General features: G+C 44.0%; 1 protein-coding gene across 2 annotated transcripts; it reads left to right on the forward strand.

Moving 5' to 3' along the window:
- Positions 1-951: 951 nt before the first annotated feature.
- LOC123080054 (sister chromatid cohesion 1 protein 4) lies at positions 952-12,157 on the forward strand. 2 transcript variants are annotated; one of them, XM_044502913.1, is made up of 15 exons: positions 952-1,523; positions 4,451-4,709; positions 4,790-4,884; positions 4,967-5,016; positions 5,464-5,513; positions 5,945-7,401; positions 7,515-7,670; positions 7,749-8,180; positions 8,256-8,415; positions 9,012-9,148; positions 9,340-10,466; positions 10,654-10,687; positions 10,967-11,093; positions 11,184-11,313; positions 11,628-12,157. In XM_044502913.1, exons 1-15 carry the CDS (start codon positions 1,400-1,402, stop codon positions 11,724-11,726), a joined length of 4,437 nt encoding a protein of 1,478 aa, XP_044358848.1. In that variant the 5' UTR covers positions 952-1,399; the 3' UTR covers positions 11,727-12,157. The 2 variants fall into 2 exon arrangements, with proteins under 2 accessions (XP_044358848.1, XP_044358847.1); XM_044502912.1 differs by having other exon boundaries at positions 953-1,523; positions 7,482-7,670.
- The last annotated feature ends 3,526 nt before the right edge of the window (positions 12,158-15,683 follow it).

Below are 15,683 nucleotides of genomic sequence, written 5' to 3' on the forward strand. Positions count from 1 at the left end.
ATGATGCATCTAAATGATATTTTTCTTATATAGTTGATCAATTTTTTTTGACTTCTGACAAAATTTTATATGCAAACTACAGAGAAACAGAGGGGGTGGTAAAAAGACACAACACATGCTCCAAACCCCACTGGCACACTTATCTCGGACCCGTAACGGCCGACAAGGCGTCAATGCTCGCTCGCCTCGATTCACCAAGGCACTCCGCTAGGCACGCGGACGCAAGGTTAGACCGAGAAAGGCGAGCGATGCATTTAAGAAGCGGGGCGAGAAACCTTTTCTCCGGAGCAAGACATTTTTTCGCCATCGCAAACGTCATTAAGATGAGTGAAAATCACTCGTCTTAATTACTTGCACTTCTAGAAGTATATCTGGCCTCTGGGCAGGAAATTAATCCAAGCATTTGTTCAAAATTCACTTGCCCCGTCTCAATTACTTCACCTTGGGATTTCTGGCCTCCTGGCCGAAAACTGATCCGAACATTCCTGCAAGATTCACGCCTTTGTCTTGACCACTAGCATTTCCATATCCGGCCTCTGTGCCGGGCCGGAGGGACTACGTGGCTGGCACGAACCAGTTAGCCGAAAACAGGCGCCTGAACCGGCCTGAAGCAGTAGTAGCTTCCATTGCACGGCGCGAGACGTGCGTGCCGCTGTCCCGATACGACACGACCCCCCCCCACGACACGGTCGCACGGACGCGATACCCCGCGTCGCCGGATCCGACGGCGGCCACACGACCGCACGATATTCTCTCGCGGTTTTCTCGCCCTGGCAACCGCACATTTATTACCAACTCGCCTGTTTTACACTACGCCCCCTAGACTATCCCGCAACGAACAGAAACACCCCCGATACAGGCAGCGCGAGAGCCCAAATGTAATTTATAAACTCATCGGGGGTGCGGCGGCGAAGCGTGTAGCACTTTTGCTTCGTCGAGCTCTCTCTCCCCTCACACAGCAGGTCGCTCGCCCACACACTGTCAAGTTCAACTCCCCGCTCCGCTCCCCCAAAGATTCCAAATTTTCCCAAATCGCTCGCCTCAATCGCCCGCGCCCCCGCCGAATCCCCAGATCCCCACCTCCTCCCGCGCGCCCCGGCCCCCAGCCCCGCCCAATTCTAGGGTTCCCCACCCGTACGCCACCAGATTAGGGTTTCCATCTCGCATTTCGCCCTCCCGGAGCTTCCCCTTCCGGGCGATTGGAGCCGGAGACGAGCGTCTGGCCGCGGCGAGCTGCGGGTTCCCTCTGCCTAGGGCCTGGATTTCCGGCGGCGGGGGGGATGTCGTGAAGGCGGGAGCTTGCTTGCTCTTCCCTGTCCGTCGGGGAGCTGAGGTGAGCTGAGCTCAGGTTAGGGTTTCGTGCTCCGCTCCGTCTGAGTGCCGCGGAGGGGAGCCGGAGATGTTCTACTCGCAGTTCATCTTGGCCAAGAAGGGCCCCCTCGGGACCATATGGATCGCCGCGCACTTGGAGCGGAAGCTGCGCAAGAACCAGGTCACGGACACGGACATCGGCGTCTCCGTAGGTGGGTGGTTTCCGCTGCCTCACAAGCTCTTTCGGATCTGCCATGCAGAGTGGCAGAAAAATATGCTCTTTTGCTAACGCTCATTTCATTGCTGCTGTATCTGTCAACACTTAAAATTTGCCATATTTGGCGCGTTTATGGCGTTGATGTATGCTTATTGCCTAGTTATTGCTTAGTTATTGCTAGTGGATTAGTAAATATGTTACCTTTTTGCCGGCTGCTAGCCTAACCAGCTCCCAGTCGTCGCCAGCGGATGTGTGATTAGTTGCTGAGCATGCCAACAAGCAGTTTTTTTTTGTATATGCTCGACTGCTGGATTACTGGTATTGCACTACATGGTATTTATCTCCTTGCTACTGTCTGAGTAGTACGTAGAAGTTTTCTACCCATTTGAGTTGTTTGTTAAGTAATGTTAACGGTTCAGGTGCATTTCTATATAGTCTCGTCGATGGGATCTTGAAAAGAGCCATGCTTTTAGAGCTTTCCTATTGTGGTTCATTGCTTTCTAGGGGTGAAAGGAAATGTCACCTTGATCCTCACTAGTCGCTAGGTCACCAAGAGTTACAAAGATCTAAGATTTTTGTATTTACAGCTACTGGTGGACTTTTAAAGTCTTATCATAATGGTTAGGTAAAGCTTATAGTCCGAGAATGTTAGCAGCTTCCTGAGGCCTCGTGTCTCATGTGTACTTGTCTACCGGCTATGGTCTAAGGATAATAGTTCACCTTTCTAGGCACCTCATGCCTCATGTGTACTGTCTACGGTCTATGGTCTAACGATAATAGTTCACCTTTGTAGGCAGACTACTGCTTGACTAGTTGTTGTGTTTTGTCGTATCTGTTTTGGGGAAGTGTATTTATGCATTTTACATACGATGAGTAGTGATATTACAAAACTCACACGTGCTGACCATGATTGGAAACATACACATGAGAGTTTTCTTCAGCGTATGCTGTTTCAAATTTAACCTCCTGAATGGCTATTTGTTTTATTTTCTCGATACAGTTAATTTGATTTTCTTAGTTGTACACGTACTAAAATGAAGCATAAAGCGAGAGGGAAGACTTCCAGTAAATGTGCGCTTTAGCTACTGTTGCACTTTGGAATTATTTTCTGTTTACGATCCTGTAGAGAATAAATGGTGTACAAATAATAATCTAAAATAAAAGGCAACGCAAGGAGATTATGTTCAATATCCGGACAGAGTACACGAAGAACTCTGCCTATGTTGTCTCAACATAGCCGGTCCCAAGCCCGGGTAAAGGAGGAGGGTTGTGATAGGCTTGGCGAGCCAATGTTAAAACTCAGCCACTCTTATGGAGGTGAAACCCAAAAGTTGTTGTTGTTGTTGTTGTATCCAGACAGAGTACTCGAAGACAATGCTTTGGAAATAAAGCCAACAAATAGAAAGTTAAGGAACTGAATATCATGTGTATTGCTATGCCTATTGAGTTATTGCTTGAAAGCCGAAGAGCTTTTTAACTCTCAAGTAATCTTTGAGTGTATTGGAGGTAGTAATCCACAACCCTATTATCTTTGGAGGTTTGAGTAATGATTGAGTACATTTACTTTCTTTCTTCATAAGCAATGCTGTCTTGCTAAATGTAAAGGTGATGCTTCCATTTAAAGTAAAAATACCCTCACTTCTTCATGTAGACAATGATAATACTGAAATGCTCCAAAGCGTAACCAACTAATCCGTCTCACTATCCATTTGAAGTATAAAATTTAACACATGATGCTCCATATTATGAGGAACCATGTACTTGAAAGAATTAGGCAGTGATGATGTGTAAGTGTAGCACTTCTTGGCGAGAAACCTTGGATTGAGACAAATAGGATTTGGAGTTGACCCAAGAAAACTTCATCTAGTTTTGCGTTGTGCAGCAAACCTGAGATACATATATATTTATTTTCCTGTTACTTTCAGGTACTGTCATGCTAGGTTTATAATGATTTTAGGCAGCTAAGACTACTAGAAATTTTATTCCAATTTCCGTATAACATATGTTATTGTGTTGTCACATGCATATCATGATTACATGTTTTACCAAGGGACGTTGAGCCGTAGAATTTCTAACAAAAAATCACGTGTACTTCTATTATTTCTTAACCTAGAAAATTTTCTAGAGAATTGGTGCTTTCTGGTTCTTAGCATGCACATGCATTTTTGTGCCCAGAAGTATTGCTAGTTATTATTATGGAATTCCCTGTTAACGATTATCATTCTGTCAAACAAAAATGGTAGGTGTAATTTTCTCTTAATGAAAAAAAGAACCTATGTGTGGATAGTTTATCTTTTTGTTGACAGAAGTAGTCTTCTATGTCACGAGTCAAGCGGTGGAGTGTCAGGTAGGACGCTTTTGGTCTCATGCAGATGCTACTTTTCTGGCATTCTTTGCTGTAGGCTCTTATCATTTTGACCGAGCCATTGTGCTCCATAAACTGCGTTCTTGACGCATGTAATCATACTTATTGATGAAGAGATGGGCACAGATAATCAGAAATCACGGGTACACCATCACTGAGCAAGAGCATCAGCTTAGAAAGTTGCTCGGTGAGAAGATTTATCTCGAGTTTCCAGTATGTGGAAGCAATGATCTCTCACATGGCATTAATATTTCTAGTTAATCAGCAGTTTGGTGGGTAATCAGAGGAAGATTTTATAAACACAAACTCACAAAGTAAAAAAAATCAGCACTTTATGACTGGCACATACTTACTCTGAAGGAACTAGAGAACGTTGTTATTTTGTTACTGTATTATGAGTCAGTTGGACAGGGCAACTCACCACCCATCTCTGAAACAATCTCTATGGCAATTGATATGCTTTTGGATAGAAATGCTTTGTTGTCCTGATATTTCTCATTTCTATGTGCCATGTTCTCTTTTTTTTGGCTGAGTGCTAATTATCAATATTCCTGCAGATTCAATTATATTCCCTGAGGTTCCAATTGCACTGCGGTTATCCAGCCATCTTATGGTAGGCGTGGTCAGAATCTATTCTCGGAAGGTCAACTACCTATTTCATGATTGCAGTGAGGCTTTGCTCAAGATAAAACAAGCATTTAGGTCTGCTGCTGTTGATCTCCCCCCTGAAGAATCAACTGCTCCTTATCATTCTATAACACTCCCTGAGACATTCCATCTTGATGATTTTGAGTTACCGGAGGCTGAATTTCAGGGGTAAGGTCATGACACTTGGTGTGATAGGTTTGTTTAAAATATGCTCTTCAGTTGTCTAAAGACTTTCCACCATGCTCCAGGGACATCGATCATCATGTAAGCTCAAAAGAACAGATTACCCTGCAAGACAACCCAGAGAGAACAGGATATTCAACATCTGAATTTGGTTTAGATGGTTGGTCCTTTCTGTGTTCACATCTTCTACTTTTCAATTATGAACTTATCTGTTAATGATTTAAGCATATCTAAATGTGCAGAAAGATTTGGTGATGGCAGTTCTTCACATATGGGTTTTGATTTGGAGGAGGTAATCTCAACTTAATTAACCTTTTTCCATGTGTCTGCTGCAAACATTTGTGGTGTACATTGTGCATTATATTTTGTATGCTGTTAAGGCTTAAGATTTTTATAGGATCATTTGGAGGATGACATTGGACAATTGATCAATGGTTCTGAGTGTGCCATGCATTGATTTGTTCTTGAAATTATGAAATTATCCGCACTTGTCTTCCATCCGTTGGATTATTTTGGGTTCCTTACATAATAAACGTGCTAATTCATTGAAAATAAGGTCATTTATAATGGGTTATTTTTGGTTCCTTACATAATAAATGTGCCAATTCATTGAAATTAAGGTCGTTTATGTAAGTCAAAGATTGAAGAAAGCCCTGTAACTCTATTCGTTCTGTCTTCTTTACATCATGTGACTTACTTAATTAAACTCTCTTCAAATGCTGACCTTTTTTCCCCTCAGGAATTATTGCTGGCGAAGGATCATCCAATTGAACTTGAATCTGGTGATGGGTAAAGTCACATTTTTTCTCTTTTGAACACTTATCTCATTGGCTTTTCTTGGAATCTGTTATATTGCCTGGTTGCATGACCTGTACTTGGGCTCTCATTCAAGTGGTTCACTTTTGTAGTTTCCAAGAAATGATTTTACGTTTCTCCAGGCTGTTTACTTTGATTTTAGTGCCAAACTTTATATTTTAAACCTACTATAAGAAGATCAGTTACTAGCCTCTGCTGGCAGATATCTAGATGTCCTTCCATATATGTTAGTAACTGTTTGTATGCTGAGTTGCAGTTTTCATTGATTTGTCATGCATACTGTGAAAACATTTTTCACTACTTAGTTGCTTAGGCATTTTTGAAGTAGCAATGCCTTGCATCTTACCTTTTGGCTCATATTTTGCTACAGTGACATTCCTTGACTTCTTTTCGTTTCTCTCCAGTATCATCGTTCAAGGTCAATCATCACTTCATCCTACTGATATGGATGTTGACGATACCCCAAGTAAAGATGAAGAGGCTGAAGCATACAACAAAATGGATGATGAACCTTCTAGTTCCAGCAAGCAAAATCAATCGAATGCAGATGATTTAAGGAACAATATTCCTAATTGGACTGGTTACAATTTGCGTACCCCTGATTTGAATGATATGCTTTTCCACAATGAAGATGATGCAGGGCCATCTTCTTCATACTATCATCCTAGTCCCTTCCCTTGTGATGATCCTGCATCTCCTGCATCTCCTGAGTATGTAAGCGCTCAAGCCCCGGCTACACCTGGCTTAATGGAAGAAACAGTTCCTTCCAGAGTGCATGAAAGTCCTGTTCTGAGTCCGCAAAGGAAAGCTTCACCATCAAGCAACGAGGAAGCTGCAAAGGTTGACAATTTTGCTGCTCCGCCCTCAGATTTTCTCCATTCAGCTGCAGCAAATGCTAATGATGCTGTTGGTGCTGGGATGGCTGAATTTGGATTGGCTAAGCCTGTGCAAGTTGAGTCTTCTGGTGCCGTACAGGAGAATCTTGCCGCTCCATCCTCAGATATTCTTCATTCAGCTACAGCTAATGCTAATGATGCTGTTGGTGCTGAGATGGCTGAGTTTAGCTTGGTTAAGCCTGTGCAAGTTGAGTCTTCCGGTGCAGCACAGGAGAACCTTGCCGCTCCATCCTCAGATTTGCTCCATTCAGCTGCAGCAAATGCTAATGATGCTGCTAGTGCTGAGATTGCTGAATTTGGATTGGCTAAGCCTGTGCAAGTTGAGTCTTCTGGTGCTGTAGCTCCACCCTCGGATTTTCTCCATTCAGCTGCAGTAAATGCTAATGACACTGTTGGTGCTGAGATGTCTGAATATAGATTGACTAATCCTGTGCAAGTTGAGTCTTCTGGTGCTGTACCGGAGAATTTTGCTGCTCCACCCTCAGATTTTTTCCATCCAGCTGCAGCACATGCTAATGATACTGTTGGTCCTGAGATGGCTGAATTTAGATTGGCCAATCCTGTGCAAGTTGAGTCTTCTGGTGCTGTACAGCATAATTTTGCTGTTCCACCCTCAGATTTTCTCCATCAAGGTGCAGCACATGCTAATGACGCTGTTGATTCTGAGATGGCTGAATTTAGATTGTCTGAGCCTGTGCAAGTTGAGTCTTCTCGTGCTATACGGGAGATGGATTTTCTGAGGCAACACTCTGCAACTGTGGATATGCCACCAGAACCACAAACATCAAACCTGGTGGTAAATACTGAGGATATAGCTGTATCAGGTCAAACACTGCCTTTTAAAGCAACCATGGGAAGTGTGCCATTTGTTCAGAATACTTCGGAGCCGCGCGCTAATGGTTCTACCGAAACATACGTGACAGGGAATCCAACACATTTTAATGAGGGGTCAGTAAACATGCAAGGTAAAGTTGACTTTATTGTTTTTCTTTTCGAAGTGTCAGAATTCTTCTGGCCATCTGATATTTTACTATGTTTTTGGCAGGGTATAATTTTCTTACTTCTAATGTATCTGTAGAGCCATACCCTAGTGGTTCTACCGAGCCATGGGTGACAGGGCAACAACAACAAAGCTTCTTGTCCCAAGCAAGTTGGGGTAGGCCTAGTGGTCCTACCGAGCCACACGTGACAGGGCATCCAACACATTTTAATGAGGGATCAGGAAATGTGCAAGGTAGAGTTGACTTTATTGTATTTTTTTCAAAGTCAGAATTTTGTGGCCATCTGATCTTTTAATATGTTTTTTTGGCAGGGTATAATCTGCATGCTCCTAATGTGTTTCTCGGACATAACTTACAAGAAATGCCACCAGGAATGACACACAGTAATATATCAACTGCAGCTTTCCAACAGAACACTGGAACAATACCGCAATACATGTCATATAATGATAGACCAAATGACATGTTCACCTCAAATTTCCCAGAACGCGAGAGAATGCTCTCAGCTCCATATATTGGATTCCACCAGACAAATGACTTGGGGCAGTTAACTGCAGAGAAAGGAATCACTGAATCTGATGGAAGTAACAAAATAGGTAGCCTTAGTAGCAGAAAGCGTCACTTGGAGGATAGCATGCCAGCTCCAGAGAGTAGGACTACTGAAAATTTGTCCAGCAGACCACATGGTCAAAGAACCACTGATGCTATTCCTAACGATGATGATATACTGGCATCCATTTTAGGTATGGATAATTTAATCCTCAGAATTTTTGTTGCATCATCTTCCTGTGTTGTCTAATTACATCTTTTTGTATTAGTTGGTAGAACCCCTGGATTGGTGCTTGATTCAACACCATTACCACCTAATGCATCAACTTCAAAACGCCAAAGGTTGACACCGAAGACCGCATTGACACCCAAGACCAGGACACCCAAGAGAAGAGTGAAAATGGATGATGCCATGGTTATACATGCTGAGTACGTATATGCTTCATTGCCTGCATCTAATGAACTTGTGTGTGGAAACTGTGTGACTATCCTTTCAAAACGTATTGTTGTGTCCTTTTGTTACCGTCACTTGCTTCCTGGTCCAAATTAATATGATGATCTTTCCTTGGATCCTTAAATTAATTCATGTCTTAATCAGCTGCAGTAGAAACAAAGACCATTGCTAGTAAAACATTCATCATTCCCCTCAGTGCGATATACCTGTTAATTCTTGTACCTCTTACCATTTCAAGAAATTATTTGTACAATTTTTGTTTCTTTCTTCTAAAGAAAACATGCTGCACTTTTCTTTAAGGTTTTCTTATTATAACATTCTTGTCATTGGGCATGTAGTGGAGAAATTGTGGCATGCTTTTGAGATTGCAGGTCCTGTAAGAAATGTTCTTGCCAAGCTATTGCACCTTCACAAGTGTGCTATTGCTACCTTTCTTTATCAGACTGTCATTCTTCAGCATACAATTCCACTGTAATATGCACATAGAATATACAATCACTGAATAGTACAGATCATTTCGTCCAAGTAATGTTCTACTGTTAGCTTACTTATTGACTCTTCCCTTCTCCAGTATTATACGGCAGCAGTTGATTAGTACTGAGGATATAAGGCGCATCCGTAGAAAGGCTCCATGCACCCGTACTGAAATATGGATGATCGAGAAAGGTTCACTTGAAGATGATATATTCCGCGAGCCTATATTTTCCTGTAAGTTCTCTAAATTGTTTCGATTTTCTGTATCCTCTTTCGTGCCCCAGAGGAAGCAAATTAAGCAGAAGTTAATTGGTCCATTACTCTTGCCATCTTAATATTATTCTATAGTATTTAGTGGTTGTGTGTAACTGGTGTTAATTCCATGTTTCCACTCTTTACTCATGGATGTTTTGCTTCCCAATTAGGTATGCACAAGGACCTGAACAGTTTACACTATCGAACCTATGAGTCTGTTTCTCAATTCACCGTACATAACAGGGAGCCGCAACGACAAGTAGACATGTCTGAAACTAACCCAGCAGATAACAGGAATGCTGGCATCTCTGGTGCAGAGGAAAGTGCAGCTCTTGATCACCAACCTCACGTGGTGCTACCAGATACCAACAATGTTGACATCTCTGGTGCAAAGGACAGTGCAGCTCTTCATCACCAACTGAATATGGGACTACCAGACGGAGCTCACAACGTTGGCATCTCTGGTGCAAATGACACTGCAGCTCTTGATCACCAACTAAATATGGGACTACCAGATGGAGCTCACAACGTTGGTATCTCTGGTGCAAATGACAGTGCAGCTCTTGATCTGGGACTACCAGATGGAGCTCACAACGCTGGCATCTCTGGTGCAAATGACAGTGCAGCTCTTGATCACCAACTTCATATGGGACCACCAGATGGTGCTCAATTAGATGCTACACTACAAGAAGCAACTGATACAGTTGACGGTACAGCTGCATTTGGTTTGCAAATGCCATCTGATGAACGTGATAACAACATTGAAAAAGTAACTGAGTTTGGTGACGGGAAAGAAATCCCACTTGTTGACGAAACAAATGCTGCTGCAAACATTACTGCTCATGTTGATACACTGGATAAGGATTGCCATCAAGATGCTTCGGCAGATATGCAGAGGAATACAAATGCTGATACGCCTCTCTTTGTGCAAGATGACATAACCCATGATTCTGCTACTATAACAGATGCTCCTGATGTTGCTTTGCATAGTTCTGGCCCAGCTTGTGCACAAGCAGTGGATGGCCGGGAAGGGGAATTGAGTGACATTGTTCGCAATGATATTAATACTTTTGAGGATAGGGAGATGCCCACTTCTGAGATTACTGGACTGGAATTCACCGAACATGCCCCTGGTTTTCCTCAACCAACAGAGGATGATAATGCTGCGTCGGCCATGGGAGAAAATTCTGGCTTGCAAGGAAACAATGCAGGATCCTTCATGGACATGGACAACACGGGGCATGACTTCACGGACATGGACAACACTGGGCATGACTTTGCACTGAAGGAATGCAGTGTAAGTCCACCTAGAAGTTTGTACTATTATTATACACACTCACGGAATGCTTTGTTTCTATAACTGCTAAATGATGCTTGTATTCTACTGGCTGCTTCTGGCACATCTTGCAATGCAACTACATACACTGTTTTATTTTCATTGTCATTAAAGCCAGATGATAATTGGTATTTGGTTTAAATTACAGGATTTTGGAAGCGCAATTCACGGTGTCGACACAGGTAATTCTTCTGTCCAGATAAGAACCATGAATTTGTACCCTAGCATGGTGTGGATTCATTATGGCTGTATCAGAAAAAGCATGTCCCATGTATCTTCATGACACCTTTTTTCCTGTGTCACCGGATTCACAAATGTTGCGGACGTGGATGCCCAAATCCATTTTGTTAACTAGTATTATAGTACATGAAGTTCTTCCCAATCATGTGCTTACTATGTCGGTCTTGCGCTGCGAAAGATTTATTAAGCTTTTAACATAGTTCTACTGTATATCGTTTCAGATTTTCTACCCTATGATGATGATGGGGACTTTGATGAGGCAATTGATCTTGATGATGACGACGATGAGCCAAATCCTGACGAATTCCAGTCTCATGATGCACTTAGTGGCTGGTCGTCTCGTACCAAGTATGATGGACTTGATTTTAATTCCTTCAGACTTGTGGTCAGACCCTTCCCAGTTTTTTTCACCATGTGTTGCTATTTATCCGTATGCAGGGGTGTTGCAAGATATCTCAAGACTCTGTTTGATGAAGAGTCTGGTCGGGGGAGAAAGAATGTTGTCATTGATCATCTGGTACATGGAAAGTCTCGGAAAGAAGCCTCAAGGATGTTCTTTGAGACCTTGGTACGTCATCAATTTTGCTTCATGGTCTTTGTACCTTATTTTGCTTGATGCTAGTGCATTTCTACCCATTGTAGAAAAAGGTGTGCAGGCAAGTAGGCCGCATTTTATAGTTACATCTTCATTTAACATAGCATTTTACATTCAACATATTCCATGAAGATGGTGCTGTCTTTGAATAGTCTCGGTCTGCAACATCTTTCGGATTAGATCCGCAACGCTCTTGTGACGAGTCTGGTTGTTTGAACCCCGCGCCGCATGGGATTGTACCACCCATCACAGTCCATCAGTACTTACGTGCTCTGCTCCATTGACAGGTCCTGTCGACGAAGGACTACATTCAAGTGGACCAACCAATTCCCTTTGGTTTAATAAACGTGAAGCCAGTGTCCAAGCTCCTGAAGACAGATTTCTAGACCAAGACCGCCCTAGCAAAAGTGGCATGATATACAATACATCTTACAATATCTGTCACAGCACCATCAACAACATACAGATTGTCTTCATCTTCGTTATCGTCGTGACTCCCCTGGATTTTCGTTGTTTGTTGTTAAATTTATCTCCCTCCGTAGTAGTATCGTGCCCCCCCGCACTAATCTGTGCCTAGCAGAGCTGAGCCGAGCTGAAGTAGTAGGGCTGTGTTGTTGTGCTCCATCCATGTCAGTGTACATATGATTAGCCCGTGTAAAGCTAAGTTTTATATGCCGTGTAATGTGGTAGTGTCGTTGGCTCAGAGGAAGTTATTGACTGCCTGTTGTTTTTCCTTGAACAGTCCTTGGGAACTGTATGCATCTGGATCTGTTGGACTGCTTGTATTTGGAAGTTTTCCTCATGTTTCAGTACTGAATTTTACTGTCTAGATAGAACTTGGCAAGAAGTTTCTCTGTTTGGTCTCTCTGCCCGTTTGTTCTCTGAATGAAGATAACATCTTTTTTGTCCTCTGGTTGACTCTGAATTATAACATGAACGTGATGATAATGTATTATTGATCCATGAATGAATAAGGGCATGGCCAATGCATAGCCCAGAGAAGAGGAAACTATGGCCCGGCGCATAAAGTTGAAGTGAAAGTGAAGAGTTGGGATGTATATGTAGTGAGAGTCGTTTTCTATTCTTTGATGAGCACCACTAGTAGTAGCTTGCATTGAAGAAAAATCAATATAGATGCCTCAAACTACTTTTTGTCATGAGGTATCTGTATCCATATACTACCTTTGTACATGTCCTAAAATTGCAACCGTACCGCCGTTGCATTTATGATAAGGAGAAGATTACAGAGCGACCCGTCAACTGCACGAGGCGTCACGCTTTTATAAAAAAAAAAGGTGGCAGAGAAGCGTCTCGCTCTCACTCTAAGCCGAAAAAGGAAAAGAAAATAATACTCGTACGCAGAAAGGGCCGATGTAGATGACGACGACGCAATATAGGAATGGTGATAAAAAGCAGACTAGCTGATTGATCAAAATCGGTGGGAGGACGACATGCCGCCAACAGTCCGTGTACCATGCTGCCTGATTGATGTGATGCCCCTCCAGGATGGACGGGGCACGGAGCACGAAGGTCACCCAGGAAAGCTACAAAATTCCATTCCGCTCTGAAGAAAGTGGCCGAAACGAACGGCGCGGCGACAGTCGGTGCCGGAATCGTGCTGATCGTCTCGCGGTTGCTTGGCGGCCTTAGGCTAGCTACAGCGGCACCGGTGCAGTGGAGTTGGCGAACCAGTGGGCTCTGAGTCAGCATTGTGATCTGTTCATCTGTATACGCACCGACGCCCTCTGCAGTTCCAACCCGAGAAAACCATGTAAAACACGCTGCTAGACCTCCATGGCGACCAACAGCATTCAGCTGCCCGGGTGGAGCCTCCCTGCCTGCCTGCCTGCCTGCCTGCCGGGGTAGAGACCGACCGACGGACGGCGAACGCGCCTCGTCCGAATCGGCATGCCGCCGCGGTGGCGACCGGCGACGACGCGACGCGGCAAGATCAAGGGGGAAATCAAAGCAGGCAGCGGCCGCACGTACGTGCTCCGAGCCGCGAACTGCTTAGTCTTCTACAGTGTCGGCTCGTTCGTGCTCCACCACGGGCCAAGGGATCCAACGGAACGGCTACGTGGTTGCCTGTGTCGGTGCGCCCATCCATCTATTCCCCTCCGTCGTTAATCCCACCGTCAACCTCCGTCCTTCGCCTCCTGAAAACTCCCCGTCTGCTACTGACCTGAGCGCGCTACACGCTGCAGCGCACCGTCTTGCTCGACAGCGCAGTCAGATCACTGCTGAAGATGCAGAACGCACAGCAACTACCATTCGGCTGTTAGCCGAGAGTGGCGGAGGACAAGGCGTGCGCCTAAAGTGCGCATGTCGTGTCCGACATAAACCTCAGCTCAAGCTCAGGGATACAAGTTTCCGGCGACGGAGTCTGCTGCTTTTCGGCCACCCGCTTGATCTGCAAAGTATGTACGCGTAGATGTGTAGACATGATCAGACGCGGAAAGTTGAGTTGCCAAGCGCACCACGCTATTTTTATTCGGCGTAGCGTACATATGAGCCAGGCGCACATGGCAAGTGACGGTGCATCACTTGTTTGCGCATGACTATACCATGATACGCATCGTCCTCATTCCCAAATTATATATACATATGCGTGGATTCAGAATGATTGAGAGAGATACATACCCAAGTGGTACTTGAGTTAAGTGGCCATGTAGTACTCGGTGGAAGCAACAACCTACGATGGCCCTGTTTGGATTCATGAATTATAGTTAGTTTGATCTAGTTGGGACTCAAATAGCCCTAAAGTATCCAAACACGAGGGTTAGATTGGAGCTAGTTTCATCTAACCCATCAAAAAAAACAATCCATGGGTTAGAGTTAGTTGCCATGAGCTACAAACTAACTCTAACCTCTAGCTAAGTTAGATTGTCCAAACAGGGCCAATGACTGGTACTGGAATGTCAACCTCTGCTGATTCGTGAGTTTCATCAGCCCCCCCTCTCATGTCCCCATGATCAAATCGATCACATCATCACAACTGATTTATCAGGAATTGAGTTCCAAAAAAAAGATTTATCTGGAATTAGTTATGAGGTAAATATCACATGATCTTGCCATTTGCCTTTTTACGTGCTTACGATTAGACAGAGGAATAGTTCCGCTCCTGTCAATTAACCCCTGAAAACGACCACGAAACAACGGTCATTCATCCATGCATGCATACGAGGTAAGTAATCCTTGACACAATCCACAGATCAGAGTCAGTTAACCAGTCCAATCCATGTAACCCTTTTTTGTCTGATGAGGTTGCTTTGTTTTGCAATCGATGGAATGGAATCCAACAAAAGGAACAACTCACGCGCACAAGCACAAACGCTAATGTTTGATGGAGCAGGTAGCCTTAGCCTCCCTCCCTCTTCCTCTTTTGTTTTCCTTGAGAAACCATGTAAAACACGCTAGGTTTGGTTTCCGTGGTAACCAAGGGTCTGTTGTTTACACGTATGGACTTTGCTCTCCTTGCATCTGTGGCCCGGTTCACTGAGGCCGAGCTAATGCATTGCCAAAAATCATATTCTACATCTAGCTTGGTTATCCATAAAAACTCAGCCTGCATTAGAGGCGAACAACGAGCGCGCCGTTTGATTGCAAGCATGTGGCACCTAAGATGCAACACCCTGCTGTTTGGTTACGCTCAAGGCATGCGATGTGCTAACCTCTTGTTCGAGTGGTCAGACTACTAACACACACGATGCACGCACGCACACACATAGACAGAGCATAGCAATTTGAACAATCTGTCACACTACATTAACAAGCATAGTCATAATAATGACAACATGGTTATAAGTAGATTGTCATAGACCGATGGACTAACAAAAACACATTAAACTTGGGGGGATCAAGGCAAGTGCTTTGTCGTGCGAGGCGCACGAGGCCACCACCTCTGCTCCGAAAAGGTCAAGGACATAGCCGATCTGGAGCTAGTGAGCAACGGCGAAGCCGGCCAACCCTTGATCCATGGCTAGTCTCTCGCTGATCTCCCGGAGCTTGACCTTCTAGGTGAAGTCGGTCTTCTTCCTGAGTTTGATTTCCTGTTGGAAGGTATCCATGTGTTTATGAAGCCATTTGGGATCGGTAGTAGAATCACCTTGAAGAAGTGAGTTGGACTCATGAAAATGGCTGGATTTTGTTGGCCTCCTCTGATGCCTCTGCGAGGCACTGCCCTTACCAAGAACTTTGCCTTGGAGCTCTTGTCATGCTAATCAAATTGAACAAGGTCAATGCATGTAACAAACTATCATGGACTAATCATGAAAAATATGTGCATCTACCACAACAACAAGAACATCATACATACCAATTTGAGCCCTATGAACCGTTAATCG

The sequence above is a fragment of the Triticum aestivum genome, chromosome 3D (genome assembly GCF_018294505.1).
Source record: "Triticum aestivum cultivar Chinese Spring chromosome 3D, IWGSC CS RefSeq v2.1, whole genome shotgun sequence".
Lineage (NCBI taxonomy): Eukaryota > Viridiplantae > Streptophyta > Magnoliopsida > Poales > Poaceae > Triticum > Triticum aestivum.

Coding starts and splice junctions, on each gene's coding strand:
- LOC123080054 (XM_044502912.1), top strand. CDS start 1,400: ATGTTCTACTCGCAGTTCATCTTGGCCAAGAAGGGCCCCCTCGGGACC. Junction 5,514..5,944: donor GAACTTGAATCTGGTGATGG/GTAAAGTCACAT, acceptor GTTTCTCTCCAG/TATCATCGTTCAAGGTCAAT. Junction 9,149..9,339: donor CCGCGAGCCTATATTTTCCT/GTAAGTTCTCTA, acceptor CTTCCCAATTAG/GTATGCACAAGGACCTGAAC.